The 23,769-nt window shown below is 33.6% G+C and overlaps 1 protein-coding gene across 11 annotated transcripts in view; it reads left to right on the top strand.

The window, feature by feature from the left end:
- The window catches only part of KCNT2 (potassium sodium-activated channel subfamily T member 2), a 413,914-nt gene that overhangs the window by 176,889 nt on the left and 213,256 nt on the right, over positions 1-23,769 (top strand). For 9 of the 11 annotated variants that reach the window (XR_007476555.1, XM_049708188.1, XM_033415453.2 and 6 more), the window contains exons 5-8: positions 971-1,030; positions 10,555-10,629; positions 11,857-11,940; positions 14,734-14,828. Coding sequence is in view for 10 of the 11 variants with exons in the window: in XM_049708188.1 (XP_049564145.1) it covers positions 971-1,030; positions 10,555-10,629; positions 11,857-11,940; positions 14,734-14,828 (314 nt within the window). In the remaining variant the exon portion in view is untranslated. Of the gene's footprint in view, positions 1-970; positions 1,031-5,017; positions 5,145-10,554; positions 10,630-11,856; positions 11,941-14,733; positions 14,829-23,769 lie in introns of those variants that run through there. The other 2 variants (XM_033415456.2, XM_033415457.2) reach the window with 2 other exon arrangements.

The following is a 23,769-nucleotide window of genomic DNA, read 5'->3' as shown; positions in this document are numbered from 1 at the left end:
CAGAATCTAAAACTCTATGGTATCTGCCTTTCTCATGCAGATTGACTGTACTCTCACAAATCTATGAACAAATATATTTGTTACCTCAGTTATTTCATGTTGATGCTTGCTTATTTTGATTATATTCCTGTCTCCTGAAGTGCTTAGGGTCTTTAACACAAAATCATTTGGATGTCTTTACTGGTTACTTTTTCTGTTGCAATCATAGCTCTTTGGTAGCTGAGCAGAGGAAACTGTATAAAGAGTAGAGAATAGAGAGAAAAGTGGAAGCTTGTCTAGGGGGCTGCAGGATGCCCATGTCCAGCGGCAGAAGGGGAATTGGCTGCGAAGTCCATTCAAATAAAATCTGAAAGTATCTTGAAGTGCTGACATGGACTATTTTGTTTAGTGTTTGAGGATGTTTCATTTTGTTTGAAGTGGATGATAGGATGGAAAGTATCCTTTAACTCCAAGCTTGTATTCTTTTATTTTCTGAAGGGAACTGCCATTTTTGGTGGGTGTACTGAGATGGTGGTGGTGTGGCTGGGGGAGAGCATTATTTGTGATGGGACAGTTGTGTGTGATTGTGTGTATTAAGAATACACACACAAACAAAACCTATTCTTTACATATGGTGAAGATTCCAGCCATCTGACTGTTCCAATCCCACATTTACATTTGTGATAATAAACTTAAAAAGATTTATTGAGGAGTATTAGAAATTATAAAAACTAAGCTGTAGTGCCTGGGACAGCCTGCTGCCTACCACCTGTATATAGAAATTAAAGTGCCACATAGCACCTCCTATATCATATATATATACATATATATATATATATATATACACACATATCATATATGATATATATATATAAATATATATGCATATACACACATATATGCACATATTTATAAAGTTAAAAGTATTGTAATCAGAATATATATTTTGATTTTGTTGGATTTTCTCATTAAGGTATAATTTATATTTTAGGTTTCAGTGGCATTGATAAGTCTCTTTGAAACAATACTACTTGGTTATCTCAGTTATAAGGTAAGTTATTTTAATTAGAAGTTTTCTGCTGGTAGAACACATTACTAGCATTGACCCAGTATTCCTCTATTTATAATTCATACTCTGGGGATAAAGCAAGCTCTTCTTAAACCCCTTTAACTATTTTGAACCTCTCCAGTATGTGATGAAAAGCTGTGGTAACATAGTAATGTTTTCCTTGGTGGCTTAAACATACTTCGCTAATTCCCATGGGCTAATTTACCCATTACGTGCATGCTCATATGAGACAAGCAGATGGAATGGTTTGGCTTTTCATTGTTCTCCATCTCTTCTCCTGATCTGTACAGGAAATACTGAGGGAGAAAAACATGTCTGTTAGGAATTATTTTAATGAATTCCCTTCATTTTTGGCGAAGGTTTGCTTGGCTAACCCAATTTAACAAATGTTTATTAAGTTCTTATTTGATGAAGAGCACCACACTGTGCATTGTTTTTTTCTCAGTGAATTTACAATCTAGAAAGGGGGGTGGGCAGGAGAAAATTATATAGACAATAATAATACAAGGCCGAATAATAGGTACTTCCTATGAGGTGCAAATAAAGTCCTGTGGGGCTTCATAGAGAGAGGTGAAAAGACTGATTTAAGCAGAGTCCTTGAATCAGTAACTTTACTAAAGAAAGATGAAAAGGCAGAACATCAGGGATTTATAGAATCAGCAAAGGCATAAAAGAAGGAATGTGCATATAAAATTGGAAGAATGAATAAGTACTTAGGTTTGGGCAGAGTATGGCATATGTAGGAAAATATTGGTGGAAAAAGATGGGGCGATATAGTGAGGGCCTCGTACGGCAACTTACAGTGGGAAGTTGATGCAGGATGTTGAACACGAGAGTTCTATAATTGTAACTAAGTTTTAGGAGTATTAGTTCAGAACATCTGTGCAGCACAGGTCAAAGAGACATGACACTGAAAACTACATGCTCAGTTAAGATGCATTTGCAGTATGAAAGGAAAACTTCGAGTGAAGCTTTGGCTGGGTGAAAGGAATACATTCAATGCAAGATAAGTCATGAAGGTAGAAACTAAAGAAATCATCAACTGATTAGTTGAAATAGATGAGGAGAAGAAAATGTCAAAAATCATTTTAAGATTTCCTAAATCCAAATGACTGGGAACAAGGCAGTAAAACCAAGAAAAGTTACATCAAGAAAAAAATCAGACTGGGGTCGAGATAGGTGGAATAATGGAAATGGTTTTGGAAATGATGAATCTGAGGTATTTTTGGACAAATAGCTGTGACATGCAGGCAATTGAAAAGGAGGATCTGGGACTTGCAGGAGAGATTTATTAAGAATTGACAGTCATTTCCATAGAGATGATGAAGGAAGCATGCAAGTCCATTAAGGATGGGACAGTAGCCAATGGAGAAGAGAAGGCCCACGTTAATGAAGATGCTTATAGTGTGTCCATAGGAAGAACCGAGCAATAAGGACAGACAGAGGAATAGGTGAGAAGCGTGGAAAGTCATCAGAATGGTTGTCATAGTCATCACGGATTTCCAGTTCGCAGTTTCTGCATGTACGACGTCAACAAATGCACTCAAGGTTCTGTTTGGGGGGAATTCTTATCTACCATATAAATTTCTTTCTCACTTCATAACGTAAGGTTTTGAAGATAACATTCCCTAGACTACTTTTTAATCCAAAATTTAGGGCAAGAAGTCTTTACAAACTCTTTCACCTTTTCCGCTGGCTTCCTTTTTAAAACTCTCATTAACTCCGCCTAAAATAAGGCCAGTGTCTAATAAGGTGAGATTGATGAATTAGAAAGTGTAGAAAGAAAAGAGTGAGTGCCTTCCAAAAATAATACAGATGGATTGATTTAATATTTATGAGAAAAATAGGATGTTAGAAATGTCTAGGGAAGAAAAGTGTTAAATGAAAGCATGGGAACCTTGGAAAGTTTAGTAAGAAGCTTGAGAAAGGCTTTTGGGTTTACAATTTGGGAGATCATTTGTTATTCACCCTTAAGAGCCCAATTTCAATGGAATACAGTTGAGAGTAAAATTGTCAAATGAAGAATGTTGATTGACTGGTACAGGAGCTCCCTAGAGGCAATATAATGAGGTGGAAGATTGCCTCACGATGATAAAAATATGCATCTTTTAAAGAGAGCAAGTAGAGGGGACAGGAAAAAATGATGGATGAAGCAAGGTTTATAAAAAGTAAGAATAAGCTAGAACAGGAAGTTGAGGACTACTAAGTAGCTTTGGATACATTCTGTTCTTTTCTGAGAGCACAGGAGATGGAAAATGGTGCCTGAAAGAATATTTTGAAGTTAGAGGAGGAAGCTGAAAGATCTTGCACATAGCTGGTCACTTAATCCTAAATTACTTAGAAAATACTAGCGTAGTGATGGACACTATAGAATAAGATGTTGAGGAGGCATCTTTTAATGGCTTATTAGTATATCTTCTTGTCAGAATAGGTGCTCTATAAATAGGTACTGATTGACAAATCTGGATTTTGGATACCTAGAAGAATAAAATAAAAATCAAGTAAATTAACATCCAAGATGTTATCTTCTAAGGTCTTTAGTATTCAAGTATGTGATAAATGTTGAATATGATACGCAAAAAGTGACATACTAAAAAATTAGGCATGTGGGTGTTTTTTTGTAATTTAATGAAATCTCTTCCGCTAGTACAAGAGTATGTACAAATGCATAAACTGGCCAAAATATTAATCTGCATTGGTGAATGTATGTGCTCCAAATTCAAACTAAAAAGTAATATGAAATTAACTTTGGTGCTTTGCTGATAGTAGTCATTTAAAAAGCACGAAGAGATTCAAGGTGGAATTATAATTTTCCATTGTAATTATGTGGTGCTGACATTTGTAATCAATTAATTCCTGCCATTTATAAAATGAGAGCAAAGACCTAGCAGGTAGAGCTAGATGACATATAATATTTTCATTCTGACCTTCATAAACATTAATGTCTAGATGGAGGAGAGGTTCATGGTGAGAGTCCTGTGTGTTACAACACAAAAGATAAAAAGGAGTTATGTGACATTGGAAGGACAGGTTGCTGTTAATTACCTTCTTTTCCTTTCAAATATTCAGTCAAATTCATGAATTCTTCTGACCTTTTCAATAAACTGTTGGATACATTTTTTGGAATGAAAAAATTAAATAATTGATAACTATTTATGGCATATATATAATGCAAATCCATACAGCAGAACCTCAAATGAGGTCCTTCTCTCAAATTAGACTTTTAAGAAAAATTATAGATAGGTATGCAGAAATGAATATTGTATTAGTAATGAAATCCATTTCTAATATTGCTCTTTGATATTTCTAGTTCTGAAATATCAATAGCAAATCAACATACAATTTTCTCATATTTGTTTACATCTGCATATATATATACAGATAATGTATATATTTACATATATAACATATATGTATATATGTGATATTTTAAAATAAATTTAATACTTTATTTGTAAGTACTTTATAGTTCTTAAAATTAGACTTTCTAAAATAAGCATGACTTAATCTTTAACAATTAAAAAAGTTTAAACTATCATGGAGACTATAGTTTTTTTAAAATCAAAAGACTAATGAGTAAAAGCAAAATGAGCAAAAACTCTTAAAAGTGTATGTTGAGGTTAGCAGATAATAACTTACAAATCCCTGACATCCACTTATTTTGTCCTCTGTCATACAGAATTGCAGGTCTGAAGTTAAATCATCATTCAATTCATGTTTATTTATCGCTGTTTGTCAAAATAGTCGCAGGGATTGCCCAACAGGGAAGTTCTTATTCTTCTGTCAGATAGATACCCTCTATGTCTTTATCAGCTGCTTTCAAAATAGAACTCTATTTATACACATACATTCATTAACTCAAAAGGAAACAAAAACACACCCTGGCATAATTTCCAAATCTCTGAAAACAAAAGTTCAGCACACCTAGAAGGCTTTGGTTAAATCTACAATTCTTTTTTCTATACAGTAATCGCTTTATGAAAAAGCAACAGTTTTGAAATGTTAACATCATGATGGGCTTATTTCTGGAAAGAACAAAGGATTTGGACTAGGACGCCTAGATCCTGGTGATTCTGCTTACCATGCCATGGAAATGGTAAATCTAAATGTTGTTGAGTTTACATTCAGAAATACAAAAGACTGCCATAGGGTTACTCCATAATTTAAACTCACTGAAGGAAAGTAAGTTATTAGTCTTTTTGGTTAAATATTTTAAATATAGGTATTCTTAATATTATAGAAGAAAATGCTTTTTAAAAGTCCCATGTTCCATCCTGGGCTAACAACTAAATTACCATAAATCTTATAATTTTTAAAGTGCTTTTTAGAGTTACCTAGATAATAGTTCCAAACTTGCACTTTCTTTTATGATAAAAATAAAAGCCTGGTACATCTTAGAAAATCACCTGTTGTCCTGCATTTTTATTGGTTAAGGAAGGTTACATCCATACCAAATGTTGTAGAATGGTTAGATTAGGTTTTATTTATATTTTACTGAATTCTGTCAATAAGGAGAGGAACACAGAGAGCTCTACACGCTTAGAACAGAAAAACCTACTTTTTAGAAACTTTTTTTTCTTTAGGTTACCATTTGGAAGGAGACTAATGCCTTTCATCTCGTTCAGGAAAATAAGATTAAGTGAAACAGGTATTTAACTTAATTTTGAAAGGCATGTGCCTGCCTTTTGGATCTTATTTCATGCTTCTCTATGTAGCCACATTCTCCAGATTTAGGCTTTCTTTTTCCACCATAATTACTTTTATCATGTGGATTTATATGATGCAGGCCGATGGGGACTCTCTAATAGCCAATGCAACTTTTGGATAATTTTTCTATCTATTTTTCGTCAGCTTATCTTAGGGGAGATAATTTATGAATGTTCAGAAGACAACCTGAGATCTTAGAATTAAACCTAATGAATATAATCGAAATGTTATTCGCTTATTTTTAGCAATGAGTACATTGCCTCCCTGTATAATTTTATATTGTGAAAATTAGTCCTCAGGGGGAAATTCCTTTTTTGCTACAACACACAAATACACACACATTAGCTATGAATCCACAGGAGCGTGTTTGACATAATGCAGTTCTAGTTTTTATTGAGGAGCTTCAGGCTGTCAAGGACTGTGCTAGGAACAGAGCAAAGAATCCCGAACTAAACAGATGCTCTCACCTGGACCTCATGACGTTAAAATCAAGTGTTGATTAGATATATAAAAACAAACAAAAGAATGAGAAGGATGTTGATGAAGATAGAAAAACCTAGTGTGGGAATCTGATCTTGTCTGGTGTGTGTGCAATGAGGGGGCAAGGAAAGCCTCAAAACACTCAAAAGATTTTGAGTTAAGAGCTGAAAGATGTGTGTGAATTAACTAGACAAAGGGAAATTGGAAAGGAAGGTGGAGATTTTCCAAGTCTCTTAAAAAGCACGTGCCAAGGCCCTGGCATATATAAGGAGTGAAAGGTCTTAGGAAAGAATGATCTTTAAAATTCGCGGGGAGAGGACAAGGAGAGCTAAACGATTTGTTGCCTTTTGTAGGTTGTAATAGAATCTGTGTTTCGCTGTGCAAGTGTCTGAATTGTTCAAGAGTTACAAAGTGAGTGGGGGTGGCGTGGGGTGAGGGGTAGGGATTGGCACATGAGATGTGCCTTAGAAACATATTCCTGGTAACATTGTGGGAGGTGGATGGGAATGGGGCAAGAAGGAAGGGGAGGAGACCGGTTAGGAGGCTGGAGTGGGATTAGCATTAGAATGAGAACCAGAGGACTCAAGGTCCATATATGAATCAGGAAGTCTTATTGTCAAATTATTCTTGTTTAGCATGTGAAAGGAAGGTGTAAAGAGTTTCTCCAGAACTTTTGGTTTCTGTTACTGGAGAACCAGTCAGGGCAAACATCATAAATTTTACTTTTAGGTAGTCTATTTTATTGGCATAGAGTTGCTTGTTAGTCTCTTATGATCCTTTGTATTTCTGTGGTGTCTGTTGTAACTTCTCTTTTTTCATTTCTAATTTTATTGATTTGAATCCTCTCCCTTTTTTTCTTGATGAGTCTGAGTCATCAAGATGAGTCGTCTCTATTTCATTTATTTCGATCTTTATGATTTCTTTCCTTCTACTATCTTTGGGTTTTGTTTGTTCTTCTTTCTCTGGTTGCTTTAGGTATAAGGATAGGTTGTTTTTTGAGATTTTTCTTGTTTCTTGAGGTAGGATTGTATTGCTATAAACTTCCCTCTTAGAAGTGCTTTTTCTGCGTCCCATAGGTTTCGGATTGTCTTGTTTTCATTGTCGTTTAAATTTTACTTTTAGACATATTACCCACAGGGTGCCTTTGAGGCATCTGTGTGAAGCAGTGGATTAGGCAGTGGAGATCTGAAAGAGATTCTCAGATAGAATATTGATCTCAGCTAGAGATACAACATTGGAAGTCATTGGTTTATTATTGACGATATGTTGAAGTTGACACATAGATGAGATTACCTAAGATGGGTATATAGCCAAGTACTCTTGAAATGCTTTCTTCCAGAAAACCTGTTGAGCTTTGTGGCCATAAGTTTAACAACTGATTTATAATTGCACCAGGAAGGCTTTAAACAATAATATTCTTTCAGGGGTTTCCATTTGGATCCAATAGAAAGAAATATAAATGTTTAAGGTCAAAAATTAATTATACCAAGAAGGGAAGAATATGTATAAGATATTTGAAAGTTTCATCTATTCATTCACATGCTTATTGAGTCCAAATGTCATATAAACAAATAAGTTTTATAAAATGTTACAAAGATATATCCAGGTAGTTAGTGGTGAAGGTATGGGGACTGAGACATTCCAAGCAGAGGGAGAAGTATGTGAGCAAAGTTGTAAAAGTATGAAATAGCGTAGTGTGCTCAAAGAACTGCCTCAAAATCAGTTTTACATGTGATGAATCTGTAGCTGAATTCAAGGTGGGCTAGGAATGTAGTAGGTACAAACCAAACCAGTAGCCAGAGTCCAAGTTATGAAGCTTCATATGATGTAATGAGGAGTTTGGATGTTAATATGATGGCAATGGAAATTTGGCATTTTAGAAAGAATTCTCTGGCTTTAATATGGAAGGTAAATCAGAAGGGAACCCAACCAAGTCACATACCAGTCATGAGACTCTTTTACTGGTTTGAGAAAAAATCATAAAAATCAAATTGGTGTGTTATAAATGGAAATGAAGAGGGACATTAGAGATAGAAAGGCTTTTGGTTTACTACGAGCTAAACTTTCCAGTGTGCCACAGCTAAGAAAACCAACTAATCTTGCTGTGTATTCGTAGAAAGATCCTGCCGTATGACCAGTGGTAACTGTACTCATACCCCTCCCCACTCCACCCTGCCGTCTTCTTCTGGTCACATCAGTCTTTTCCTGTGCAGAATCATTGACATCAAGGAAGGATGTACGATGACAAGTAAAAACACAGTAGGGAAAGAGTAAGCCAAGTGTTAAACATTCTGGAAACTGAGTCATGTAAAAAACTGATGAAAGAAATGGTAATGTTAACCTGCACAATAAAAAATAGGAGCTTCACATAATTAAAATCAATTATAAATGGTTTGTTGAATAGGTAGGCCTGACTCAGTGCAAGTAGGAAAAGGCTTTAGTCTTCCTGCATTTCTCCTTCAAATCCAGTCATTTTCCTTATGAGCCATGCTCATCAGATGAAATCTTGGGCAGGTATCTTAGCTTTTTTAGACTTTTCAATCGCAATGCAAATCTTAGTTTAGTACTTAAGAAATTATGATCAGTATGTAAAAATTTAAAATTCTTATCCAGTTTTAACTTTTTCTTGGCCTGGAACCACATGGGGCAGGGGATCATCTTGGGGGCCATCTCCTCTTTTCCCCTCCTCCCTTATTTGACACCAGCTGATTTTGGTCCCTCAGGGCTGAGGAGGCATGGGGAGAAGTGAGGTCAGCTTCTGGGACGAAGTTGCCTTACTGGCACAGGAACAGTCTGCGGTTGGGTTGCTCTGATGGCAGGTCCAAACGGGACTTTTGTAGTTCTCCTGAGGCCTTTGGCCAAAGCTCCTTGATGCCTCAAGCCTCAGGCTGGCCATTAGGGCTCTGACCCAGGCCCTGGGGTCCTGAGGGCCACCATCTGTCACGGTTCCATGTCCCCTTAGGAACACAGCCCTCCTGAGTGTGAACTTAGAATGGCCATAAGTTTCATCCTTTAGGGTCTATATCTCATACGCAGAAAATAAGTACCTCTTAGGATTGGTATAAGTGTGGCCTGTTCTCATCTCAACTCTCTTTGTCTTTGCTTTGCTGTTTTTTGATGATGTTTTAAGCATTCGCCAAATGCAGCCCCCATGTCTGAGCACAGCTGTCTGGGTCGTTCACCCGAGCTCTCCTCACTGAGCTGGATGTGGTGAGGGAAGTAACACAGCACCCTTGTATCTCTACACAGAGGAGGTCTCATTGCTTCTGTTTCTTCCACCTGCTCCCTCCTCCACTCTTTATACAGCTTGCAGATGGGTGATGAACTAATGATAACAAAACCTCTTTAGCACACAGACGATTGCTGATCTAGAACTTGCCTTGTGAAGTGGAGGTGTTTTATAGCATTGTAATGTTTTAAGGCTTTGGGACCTCAAGAAAAATAAAGAATCCCAATATTATAGCCAGTGTCACAAAATAATTAGACATTACAGGGAGTCAGATTTCAAATTGCCTTACTAATGGGTAGTTCTTGTTTTCATAGACGAATAAACTGCTTTAGGAAGTTCTGAGTTCTTTTTTGCTAGACACCGTTCAAGAAAGTTTCAGGAATGACCTGTTAGCCAGTGCAGTTGCCCAGAGCTGCACAATTAGAAGGGCCTGTGCTTGTTTTAATGCTCTGATGTCACCTTCTTGAAATTCTTCATAATTTGTTAATAAGAGGCCCTGCTAAGAGGCCCTGCATTTTCATTTTGCCCTTAGCCCCACAAATTAGGTAGCCAGGCCTGATTAATATTGTTGCACTATGTGGGTTGGAAAATTAGAATCCAGAAGATTGAGAAAATCCTCCCTTTAAATTTTATTAATCTAAAAACAATGTTAATTCCAAGGAACATTGTTATATGTTTGTGTTTGCGAACTATTTGATATGCTTTAAAGTTTGTGAATGTAATTATTATAGTAAAAAAATTAAGATTGAGTCGCTTTTTCATTGATTCTGTAAGGTTTTTTAATGTGTTTTATTTTTACTAGTAACTTTTCTTCCATGAAATATGTTATGATTAAAATGTGTTATATGCAATATTCAAGGATTACTACAAACATTTGTTTTACTTCTTACACTGACTACAAAATTGAGAGGGCACAATTACATTCAGCAAAATAATCTCTAAAAGTCATTGCTACATTTCTAAATAATAATTTGGTATTCTATTAATATAAACATCCTTATTGCTAGAGAAATTCTGATGCTGTCTTTTTCCCCCTTTAATGGGATTCAGTTATAATTGACTTTCATTTTTACTCATTCTTTCTTGGAAGGGAAACATCTGGGAACAGATTTTACGAATACCCTTCATCTTGGAAGTAATTAATGCGGTTCCCTTCATTATCTCAGTAAGTCCTAAAAGAATCTTTAAAAGGAATAAGTTTTTAATTAGACATAAAGTCTTTAAATCTAAATAGTAATAGATAACATATTAGCTCAGATGGATGAATTTAGACTTTGTTATTGTTTTAAATCATGGTATTAAAAAATAAATAGTAAAATCAGTTGGGTAACTGGATTGTGAAATTAAGTGAAAATTAATGAGATTTAGTACAATTGCAAAGTGAAATGCTTTTAGAAATATATGCTCTAGAGGTGCCATTTTAACAAGTGTCAATATTGTCTAAACAGACCAGGAATTAATCATTCCATTTCTTGTGCATATTGTGGAATTAAAAAAAAAATAGAAACCAAGTAAAACCAAGTATTTATAAAGGTTTCTCATGCTAAGAATATGTTTATCTCGAGCTTAACCATAGGATTTCCTAAGTCCAGTTCTCTTTTTACTAAGAAAGTTGCCGTCAGCCAGACAACTAGTAATTTGCTTCTTTATCAAAGTCTGTGGAGGACCAATTCCACAGTGATCCTGTTTTAACTACAAAGTATGTAACTAGCACTTTCCCATTGCAAAATTAGGTCTTAATCTCTATTTGATAAAGTTACAGTAATATCTGTTGGTAATATGCTTTCTAAACCTTATTTGTTTGAATTTTATTTGGAAAATTATGAAAAGAAGTCAATATGATCTGAGGCTGTTGCTCAGTTCTGACAATTATTTTAATTTGAGTGATTTATCTAGAGGAACAACTGGCCCCAGATTGAATGGCTAATTCAACATAATTCCAGTGGAGTACAGTTCCCCAAAGTCAGTAAGAATGTTTGCATCTGCAGAGACTAAGTGGTAATGCTATGAAAAACTAAAGCTCTGTCTCCTTACATCTACTTTTTACTTCCAGCTGCAGGAAAGAAAGAGGTGATGTCTATTATAAACTGTCACACTAAAAGATTTAGTGATCTAATTAACACATTATAGCTGACATCCAGTGAGGGCTGATTATTTTCATTCTGCTTCTACAATAATTTTCCAAAGAATTTTTCCTTAAGTAAGACTTAGAGAATGAATGAAAAGATCCTGTCTGCTCCTTGCATTTCAATAGTCATATGAGTTTAAAGTATTTGCCACATGTTTTAGATCATTCTGTTGTTTTTAATAACTTATTTCTGTTTCACATTTCTTCTCAATCATATCGATTTCTTGCTTTGAGATAAAAGTTTAGTTTTGATTTGTTTTCCAGATATTCTGGCCTTCCTTAAGAAATCTATTTGTCCCAGTCTTTCTAAACTGTTGGCTTGCCAAACATGCCTTGGAAAATATGATTGTAAGTATAAAAGACAAGTGTAAAGACAAAAATATTTTTCAACACTCCATTATTTCTTACCTCATTAAAGTGATGTGTTGCATAACTGTCTAAGCTAATAGATCCCAAGTCTGCTTATACCCTAATGAGAATGAAAAGTCATAAAATGCCCATATTGCCAAGTCCCTTCCTTCATAAGGCCCTATGAGCTGGTAAACAAAAATAGTTCAGATATTCCAAATATCACCAAACCAAAGCTAACTGCTGTTCGGACTGGTCCAACTAGTTAGCCAATTTCCTGAAGACAAACAGCCTTCCCTTCTAAGGCAATCTCTTGATGTATAACGGGACCCCTGGTTTTAAGGCTTCAGGAGGTAACATTGTTAAACTGTTCTTAACTGTAGGTAGTCTCACAGTCCATAAAAATCTATAGGCTTTTGTAAGACCCTGTATTGCAGCCAGAAGGCCCTCATGTAAAGTCACCTTTTTAGGCTGGGTTGGGTTGGGAGTAGGATATTAGGAGGGAGAAGGGGAAGCAGGAAAGAAGAGATGTGCCACAGTTGCATTTTGCCCAAGGCTGACCCTGTTCAGAAGGACTGATTTATAACTATGACCAAAATCTCTTTGCTATAATGGACTTGGACACTTATGAGTGAGCTTGCTGCTTGGTCATTTATTCTACAGGTGTTAATAGGAGTCCACTCTGTGTTAAGTGCTCTGATAAGATAAGCAAATGATTCAACTTCTTTGCTAATGTCTTCATCTTCACAAGAGAATAAAAGTACCTACATACAGGCTTGCTGTGAGAATTAAATGAAATTATATATACATGCATATATATGTATGTGTAGAATCTTGTATCTGGCATAAACATAGTAAGGGCTCAATATTATTAATTTTATCACACAGAAATTAAATTTGTTTGGAGGCAAACTTGCTTTTCTCTTAAATAGCTTTTTTTTTTTTAACATCTTTATTGGAGTATAATTGCTTTACAATGTAAATAGCTTTTTAACAGAAATTATGACACAAGTTGTGGCCAAAAGGAATATCTGGATAACATTTGAATATTCACAACCAGATGAATATTTCTAAACATCTGTGTTAAGTAACCACTGGAGCCTCATGAAAGTTCATGACTAAGAAGGGGAGACTGTAGCCTGTGGATGGTTTGTGGAAACATCAGTCTGTCTTAACTGTCCAAAAAAATACTATTTCACTAAATATAGATTGCCTAAATTCCTAATGAAAAAAAAAATACTCCAGGGAAAAAAAAATAAACGTCTTTGCTAATTTGCATTTATTAGCTGTTGGAAAAAGTAACCTAACCAAGAGAGGAATTATTAGTCAATCGTTGAGAGTAGAAGTAGTGCTTGCATTGTTAATTTAGGATTCATTTTCCATCATAGCTCTATATTTTACTTCTCCTCTTCCTGGTTGCTAAATTTTAATTTATTTTTCTGTTCATTAACACCTCTGTTAGAAGAAAGTAAGAGATGCGAGGTGAAATGCTAGTCAACTTAGTTTGTTTTTGTTACAGTTTTGGCTAAATATGTGGTAGAGAAAGATAAACTATGGCTCATTGAGACTTTGCTTGTATTGATGAAGTTATTTATCTCACGCAGTCCTGATATGCAGACTGTTAAAATGTTACTATAAAAAATTTATACAACAGGAAACCATAAAATAAAACATTATGCAAAACTACAAACCTTCCACACAGACTAAGCACTAGTAATAACTTATATTCTTCTAATATTTTCTACGAAAACACACACACACAAAATAGTATGTTTAATTTTATAATTTAAATTTTTTGTCATATAATAGTATGTGGTGGACAGGTTCCTATGGCATTAAATATTCCTGTTCAAACCATTTTTAATGGATGCATCTAAATCTGCTATCTAGTTTTGATCAATTTATTTAACCATTTTTCTATTGCATTTTTAGTTACTTTAATAGTAATGGACATTCATTATTTCACGTAATAAATATTATAATTTTGTAATAAAGATGAACATACATAAGTATTCGATTTCCATCTCATAATTTTCATGTGGTTAGCTTTTAGAAATTATGTTATGGGGTAAATACTAATTAAATGAATGAATCCATGAAGTAGAAAGGGCATACTTTTGTGAATTTTGACTTGTATTACCAAATTACTTTCTAGAAATTTATAACAAATTACATGAGCAGTATTATATATGAGTGCTTGTTTTTTGCATATTAAATAACAGTGGGTATTATTATCTTCAATGTTTTTCAATTGGAAAATAAAATTATATCTTGAATTCACATTTCTCTTAATATGAATGAAATTAATCTAAAAATGTTCATTGGCTATATAATTTTTTATTTTTATGATAAATCACCTGGCATAATTCATGTTATTTTTCCTGATTCAGAGAATGAGATATGGTTGTAGTTTGATCCAGCTATTACTTTCCCCTTAATTGAACATATTATTTTCTGATCTTTTAAAATTAGAATTTTCCACAAGAGAGCATACTCACCGTGGAGGGCTTTTGGGGAGTCAGTGTAACAACTCTACAGATGTTTGTAAGGCGAGTAAACTAAAATTTGGTGCTTTGGTGGTCTCCCATAGTATTATCTTGGTAATATGAATGTTACAGTAAGGTTATATAGACCAAGGCAAAAACGAAAATATGCTGCTATATCCATTTAAAGTATATGTGTTGAGTATGCACAAGATAGTTGAAATGTAATACATAGTAATAAATGTAACAAAACTCATGAATATGTAGTATCTATCAAAATTTAAAATATGCTTGTTCTGTATTATTTCAGAATGATCTACACAGAGCCATTCAGCGTACACAGTCTGCAATGTTTAATCAAGTTTTGATTTTAATATCTACATTACTATGCCTTATCTTCACCTGGTAAGATCATACATATCAGCATTTTTATTATGTTTTGTTTTAATTATAGTTCTACAAAAACATATAATAAACCACTTTCATTAAGATTTGGCTACAGTAAATGAATAGATAAATATTCACTATAAAAAGTAACGGTCACCTATAGAAATAGAAGTAAAATCCTTACTTCAGTCTTAAGGAAAAAAACAAGAAAGCACGTCAACCATTTGGTATTGATATTTACTGCAGCTCTGAGGTTTTCCTAAATGCTGTAAACAACCAGATCACAAGAATTTGTACTGCAGGCCACAGTTGTCAAACAATAATTTTTCCTTCAAACTGCTGGCATGGGGGTGCCCTCATCTTTCCATAATCTTCAAAGCAGAACTGCTGTTGAGAACACTGTCCCTGCCCATCCCTGTCTGCCTGCCCCTCCTCCCCCGATGTTCTCTCAGGCATCCAGGCAGAAAGCGAGGGCAGACAGGACAGTGGGAGGCAACTGGTACATTGCTTTATTATAGAAAACAGTTTTGTTTTTTTTTTATGAACTAGTTTTTTATTTTTTTAAACATCTTTATTGGAGTATAATTGCTTTACAATGGTGTGTTAGTTTCTGCTGTATAACAAAGTGAATCAGCTATACATATACATATGTTCCCATATATCCTCCCTCTCCCATCTCCCTCCCACCCTCCCTATCCTATCATTGTAGGTGGTCACAAAGCACCGAGCTGATCTCCCTGTGCCATGTAGCTGCTTCCCACTAGCTAGCTATTTTACATTTGGTAGTGTATATATGTCCATGCCACTCTCTCACTTTGTCACAGCTTACCCTTCCCCCTCCCCGTGTCCTCAAGTCCATTCTCTACATCTGCGTCTTTATTCCTGTCCTGCCCCAAGGTTCTTCATAACCATTTTTTTTTTTTAGATACCATATATATGTATTAGCATACGGTATTTGTTTTTCTATTTCTGACTTACTTCACTATGTATGACAGACTCTAGGTCCATCCATCTCACTACAAGTAACTCAATTTCGTTTCTTTTTATGGCTGAGTAATATTCCATTGTATATATTGCCACATCTTCTTTATCCATTCCTCTGTCGATGAACACTTAGGTTGCTTCCATGTCCTGACTATTTTGTAAATAGAGTTGCAATGAACATTGTGGTACATGACTCTTTTGGAATTATGGTTTTCTCAGGGTATATGCCCAGTAGTGGGATTGCTGGGTCGTATGGTAGTTCTATTTTTAGTTTTTTAAGGAACCTCCATACTGTTCTCCATAGTGGCTGTATCAATTTACATTCCCACCAAGAGTGCAAGAGGGTTCCCTTTTCTCCACACCCTCTCCAGCGTTTATTGTTTGTAGATTTTTTGATGGTGGCCATTCTGACTGGTGTGAGGTGATACCTCATTGTAGTTATGATTTGCATTTGTCTAATGATTAGTGATGTTGAGCAGTATTTCTTCTTTTGGAATGAGAAATGATGCACTGCCCATATGGATTCATGCAGAGCCTTACTAGAGAAAAAAAAATGTGAAAATCAAAAAATGAGGTAGAATGATATGTCTGTTTTTCAACTTAATTATGTGTATTTGTGCTCTGACCTGGATTCGACCTACTGAGAAAGAGAAAAAGCTAATTAGGAAGTACTACAATAGGAAGAATGCCTTCATCACTAGTACAATACTATTTTTAGATTAAGGTATAGCTATAGATATATGTATGTAAATATAGTTGTAGGTACAGCAATATAACAACTATTACACCTAAGTAGTATGCAATTAATACCTCTTTTAAATGGATTTGAAATGTTTTATTCCATACTTTTATATTTAAAAAGTAAACATTTTAGGATATTCCATGCCTTTAAACATAAAATACCCCTTTAAAATGGACACAATGCCATCTTATCATTTAATTTTTTTTTACTCTTCACAAATTGTTTTTATTATTTACCTAGTAAATATCTAACTGCATAAATTTGAAATACTAACAGTAATGCCTTTTCTTCTAATGTCACAAAAAGTTCTTAATTTTAAGATACATAATTTAGATAATTTAGGAATTTTCTCATTTTAAGGAAAAGTATTATTTAAAATTAAAATTTTTATATACCTATGCACATGCTACTTTCTCAATTACTGGAAAATTACAAAAAGTAAAATGAATGAGTCTAAATAATAAGGGAGTCTGTTAAAGTAAATTTGCTAAAGAGGTAATTGAAATTTTAATGCAAAAGTAAGGACAGATTATTTTTGTATGATAACACTTAGTCCAGTACTTTGGTTCTGGAGGCATCCTCATCACAGTGAACTACCCACAATGGGCTCTCTATTTGCTGTTACTTTCTGCCTATACATCTATTTCTTGAGTAATTTTTATTTTCAAAGGAAACAACTACACAAATTTTGCCACTTTCTTATGCCACAGTGCTCTGCTAGATAAAGGGTTTTCATGATCTATATGTAATTTCTGTTATGCAGTTTATTTGTCACTTTAATCATTTGTGTTTCACTTTTTGTTTTATTTGCAATTATAGTTACTTTGTTATTGTTGTGTGTATGTATGTTTAAACTTTAGACATTTGAGTGGTAGTTTTGACAGATACTATCTAATGTTAAAGCTGTCACCAATACGTGGATATGAGTCTACCTTTTAACGTGCATTTATAATATAGAGTTAGTTTAGGTACATAAAATGTTATTGTTTTTAATCACACGTACTCAATACATTTACATTAATATGTTTTAAAATTATAATATCAAGGATGGAAAAACTGAAGTTTGATTTCTTTGTGTATTCTTCTCTAGCATTACAAGCAAAATGTCTTCATAAATCATGATCATCATAGTAAGGTAGAATAAGTCTTATTCAAATTCACCATTGATGGTTGGGTTACCTACAAGAAAAATATGAACAATGATACATTACTTATGCTGTATCATCAGGCTATTTTACCAAAGAGTTACACTACACATATTATAAAAGACAAATATACACAAAGATACAAGAACTTACACAAATAGAAACATCTAGGTAGTCTGTCCAAGATTGTTCCATCAGCTTAATACTGTTGGAGACAAAGTTTGCTTATATCTTGTTTTCAGCCATTCTCAAAACAGGGTTTCCGTGGTTTAGTATGGCTGCTTTGCTCTTGCCATTACATCCTAACTCCATCCTTAGGAAAGAAGAATATAAGGCACAACCCAGAAATTGTGTGCATAACTTAGGCTAGATTTGGTCATATACCCACACAATAGCTGCAGGGGATCTGCAAAAAATGTAGTCTGTTGGGGCAACAAATACCCAGTTGAATATTATACTATCAAGAAAAAGAAAAATGCGATGCTGTGGAACAATAAGCAGTCTCTGGCAATGATAAGTCATGAACGTTTACATGTACACTGTTTGTTTAAAACTCAAGGCTATACTAATTTGGAGGCCTTGGGCAAATTACTTATTTATCTCGCCTTGTTTTCCACATCATTAAATGAGTACAATATTAATCACCCTATAAGATTTTTGTTGTTTGTGTTTTTTCAAATGAGGATTAAATTGGATATGTTTATAAAATGTCTGTCTAGCAGAGGGCATGGCATATGGTGTGAACACTCCAAAAATTTTAATTTCAGAAGTCCTCTTTATACAAGATGATTGAATTATCACGTGAACCTGCAAAAAGAGATTTACTCTAAAATGTTTAAGCATAGTAATTTGTTAATAATACTATGAAACTGAATCAGGATGCCTAAAAATGATTCTAGGCAGCAGACAGGGGACTGACTACTTTTTTTTTTCCTTCCAGTTTTATTGGGGAATAATTGACATACAGCATTATACAAATGTAAGGTGTATAGGATAATGATTTGCTTATATACATCATGAAATAATTGCCATGATAAGTTTAGTGACTATCATCTCATATAAATATAAAATAAAAGAAAAAATTTCCTTGTGATGGGAACTCAGGATTTATTCTCTTAACAATTTTCATATATAACAGAGCAGTGTTAATTATATTGATATTAATCCTGATTTACATTACATCCGTGGTACTTATTTATCTTATAACTGGAAGTTTGTTCCTTTTGACCGCCATCATCATCCTACAAAGATACTACATTATTATTGACTATATTCCCCATGCTGTACATTTCATTCCCATGACTCATTTATTTTGCAACTGTAAGTTTGTACCTCTTAATTCTCCTCATCTATTTCGTACAGTCCCCAGATCCCCTCCCCTCTGGCAACCACCTGTTTGTTTTCATATATTTGTTTTGTTTTTTTAGATTCCACATATAAGTGAAGTCATACATTATTTGTCTTTCTCTGTCGCACTTAACTTAATACCCTCTGGGTTCAGCCATGTTGCCACAAATGGCAAGATTTCATTCTTTTTTATGACTGAGTGATATTCCATTATATATATATGTATATATATGTATGTATATATATGTGTGTGTATATATGTACATATTTTTATATATATATTTGTAAATATGTGTATATATTTGTATCTATGTATGTATAATGGTATATATGTATATATACACACATATATATGTATTCCATTGTGGTGAAATTAGTCATAATTAATTGCTGTTAAGTTGTTTCATAGAGCAAGTCTATCATTGCTTTACCAAATCAGAAATTTTAATACATACATTAAATTTTAAGCCCCAAATGATTCAGGAACTAATATTTGATGAAATGGCTCTGTTGTTCATGGATCTCACAATCTTAATATTACCTGTTTGGAAAGCTGCTGTATGGTTTTAAAATGTATCTTGTCTTCAACATTATGAACATTAAAAAGGACTATCATTAAGCATTCGTCTATAAAAGACACCATGCGCAGTGCCAAACTGAAATAAAAACGAGGCTACTGACCCCTTCCTGTAGGGAATGTGCTCAGAAATGGAATTGGACTAATCTTCCCACATGTCGGCTGTGTGCCCCTCCAGCTCAGTAGTGCACAGTTCCAAGACAGCTGGAAATTGTGATTCAGCCTGTGTCTCTGGAACAAAGCAGACACAACTGGTCCATCTGGTAATTAAGTGCATGACTTTAGCTTAATTATCAGCATATTCTAACCAATAGTAAGTACTCTAATTTATAATGCATTTGGTGTTTCTAATTTTACACTAGTAGATTTTTTTTGCACCTACTTTGATTCAAATTTTTTATTTGAATATGTATTACGTATTTTCATATTATTTTGTAGAGTTATAAAGCAAAGAGCTATATTAAGTTAGTGGATATTTTGTGTTTTAGTCCAATGTAAAAAAATTTATTTTACCTCCTCAGTCTTATTTAAGGAGAAAATGAACCTATTTATTTATTGTTTAAAATATGATCTAGTTAAACATTATTAGCATGCTTAATTCAAAAGTACTCGGGATTTTCTTGTGCATCTTTGATTAATACTTATTGAATACTGGATGCTTAAGTTCTTGAACTCAATTTACTGAATTGACTCTTAAGGCAAAGAGCTACTTGGGAAGTGGACAGTGAGAAGCCAAGTACTGTAGTTTGGAGAAAGTATTATAACATATGGTCTAGCAGTATAGCACCATCATGATATTTGATTACTAGTTTTGTTTGGTCACATTTGTTTTGCTTATATTACAAATGAACAACAGAAAGTGCATTTGTCTAAAGATCTGGCAACTGACTAACAGTCCCCAGGCTTGTTTCACACTAGAACAAATAGAAAACTATTTGTCCCAACTCAATTTTACATACGTGAGCAGCCAAGTTTTAGGCAGTTAATTAACCAAGTAAGCTGAATTCAAATTGAGGAAAAGCAGAATATGGTTATTGAATATATATAAATAATAATTATGTAATTATTATTAATATAAAAATCTAAGAAACATGGTTTTGAATTAAAATTCTGCAACAAATAAGCAATTTTTGAAATACGACAATAATGTACAGTTATTTTCAAACATCAAATACTGAGAATAATGGCTAACATTTCAAGGGTTTCCTATGTGTTAGGCACTTTTCTGAGCACATGTATTAACTAATTTAACCTTTAACAGCTTATAAGATAAGTTCTATTGTCCTTATTTTATAGATGAAGAAACTTTGAGGCACAAAGTAGTTAAGGAATTTGCAAAAAAAGTAAAACAGCTAAGTATATCTATCTTAAATATCCACTTATCTACTGTAAGCTGTGCTAAAACTTCAGGAAAAAATAAAGGCATTACCTACAAATGAATAAGAATCAATCTGATATCCATGTTCTCATCTGAGTTAAAAGTTTCTAAAACACAGTTCACAAGTTTCCAAGAAAAATTGATTTAGAACCTAAACTTTAATAGAATTTAAGCCCTCACTGAATTATGAGGATAATGTAGTTATTTGCAGATATACAAGAACTTAGAAAGTATGCTACCTATGTAGTATTAAACATGTATTACAAAAATAAGAAAAAAAAAGGTAAAGGAAAAAAAAATACGTTATGAGAAGCAGTGGTATATGCAACAGCTACTCATTGGATCTGGCTCTGGGAAACCCCATCTCACACTTCATTTTATCAGAAGTGTAGTTGAAGATTTATCCAAGCAGAGGCAGAGACCTCATTTTTATTGTTCGTGGTGAAGACACCTAGCCACTTAGAAGCTGGGGTAAAGGTGTGAGAGAAAGCCAGTTGTCATACTGCACTAATTGAGAATCAACGACTTCTGATGGTCTTTAGGAGAATAATAGTTCTGCAGGAAAGGCTCTGTGACATTGGTTTTATACCACTCAAGATGGTCAGTTATGTATGAAAGCCATCAACTGATAACCTCAAAAATGAATACACGTAGGGAGTGTGACACATGTGAGGTCTCCTTGAAAAAATTACCTTAGGACAAAATCTACAAAATTAAGAAATAAAATTAAGGAAAATAAAGAAGTCTTGATAAAAGATTTGAGGTAAGAGATAAATCAGTTTACTTGTGGCAGCAGATATGAATGCTCTGTTCCCAAAGAGATCCTAAAATGTCATCATAATAGTAATTACAGTTAATACTTATTTAATGTTTACCTTCTTTGCCAGCCAATTTTTTTATTGCTTTATGTGTAATAAATTGTTTAATTTTGCACAACAACCTTCTATGGTAGGTATTATTCTCATTTTACAGAGAATAAATATAACATTCTTTTAATGTTAAAAGAAACTGAGGCACAGAAAGGTTAGATGGAAAGATAAGCCTTAGTTTATCCAAAGTCTACGATTAGTAAGAAGCAGAGCTCAGATCTGGACCTAGGCAAATTGGTTGGTTCCAGAGCCCACATCCTTAAGCTTTGTAATATTATTTGTATGAAGTTCTAGAAGTCATTAACCTAGATATATAAAAATTGTAATCAAACTAAAAACTCAAATAGAATTATGATAATTTGCTCATTTCTATTGTGAATTTTAAATTACTGTTTGAAGTAGGATAATAGTTTAATAAGACATTAAGATGACACTTTCTTCATTTGTAAAGATATTTTGGATTAACTATAGAAAAATATTTTAGCCATTACTTTCTCTTTTGTGTGAATGGTTACTTTAAATTTAGCAAGTTTCTAATCTTTATTTTTTTAGTTTTATCAACAACAAATATGATACGTTTAGATAAAATTACCACATATATACATGATTAAAATCTGTTCAGATTATTTCCACTTACCTGTTCATCTGTCTTTCTATACTTCTATGTTTCTATAGAGATATAGATAAGAATATATCAAGTGATTCTATAAGGATATAGGATTTTTCTTTTAACTTTCTTATACTTTCTGCTATGGTTTAAATTTTCAAAATGAATGTGTGTAAGTTTTTAAAACGAAAGTCACAAAAATTAAGGAATTTAAAAAGAGGCAAAAAAATTTAACACAAAATGCAAAATGTAAGGATCACATTCAATATGACTTGTATGATTAATTTCTTTACATTTGTAAAATGATTCTCATGTTAAGTTTTTTTTTAATCTAAATTCCTCACCTTTCTCTCCTGCTTATCCTTTGAGTCTCGACTTTTAGATTGAAGCTCTTTTATGACGTTTTCTTGAAGTTTATCTGAATTAATGGGAGATGCCCAAGCTTTATGTTTCTCAGTGATGGAAAAAATTATAAAATATATAATGCTTCTTTAATTATCAGTGTTTCCTGCCAAATTTTTATCTTATATAACAAAGTTTCAATTTTCCTTTCTTACCATTTTATGTCCAGTATCTCTTGTGGTTGGAAAATATAAGATGCTTAACAAATGTTTGCGATTGATAGAAAATAACATTCCGGGGTTAAAAATCCCAGGACAATATCCTTATCAACTGAAGATACTTAAATATATTGTAAGCTAAGCATATTCAAACCATATATTCTGAGAATGTTCTTTTAAATGCCTTCTTTTCATTTTTGGTGTCAGGTGATGGAAAGAATCTTTATAATTTAACCTTCTATGCCACTATGGTTTTATGAAGACATTCTAGTCCTGTTCACTTGTCAAAGAGATATAACTGGATAGTAAAACTTCTACAACTTTTTTGGTTAAAAAGAGATGCTCTCTGAAATAATTTTTATAAATTGCATACACATACCTCATAAATAGGAGCTTCCAGATAAGTCAAATTTTGGCTGTTAATTTTGTCTCCATATAACTTCAGAATTTACATCTTGAGAATTTTTCTTTTAATGTTAAAATTTGAGAGAGAAGAACAATGTAATAAAATTACTGAAATTATCACCTCCTATGTGATACTAGAGAGCATTGGGATACATGTACTATCATGCTTTTCTCTTCCCATCATCTCTTAGGATTTTTGTTTGTTTGTTTTTTCTTCTACTTCTTTCCTTGATTTCTTTGGTTCCTGAAATCTCACTTTTGTTTCTCCCATCTGATCTAAATCCCAATCCTTTCCTGAAAAGTCTGTTTATCTATTATTTTGAAATAAAGAAAATGCATGTTTGT

Source organism: Orcinus orca, chromosome 1 (assembly GCF_937001465.1).
Source record: "Orcinus orca chromosome 1, mOrcOrc1.1, whole genome shotgun sequence".
NCBI classification, from domain to species: Eukaryota; Metazoa; Chordata; class Mammalia; order Artiodactyla; family Delphinidae; genus Orcinus; species Orcinus orca.
Note: the sequence above shows the minus strand (reverse complement) of the source record. Positions and strands in the feature narration are given on the sequence as shown.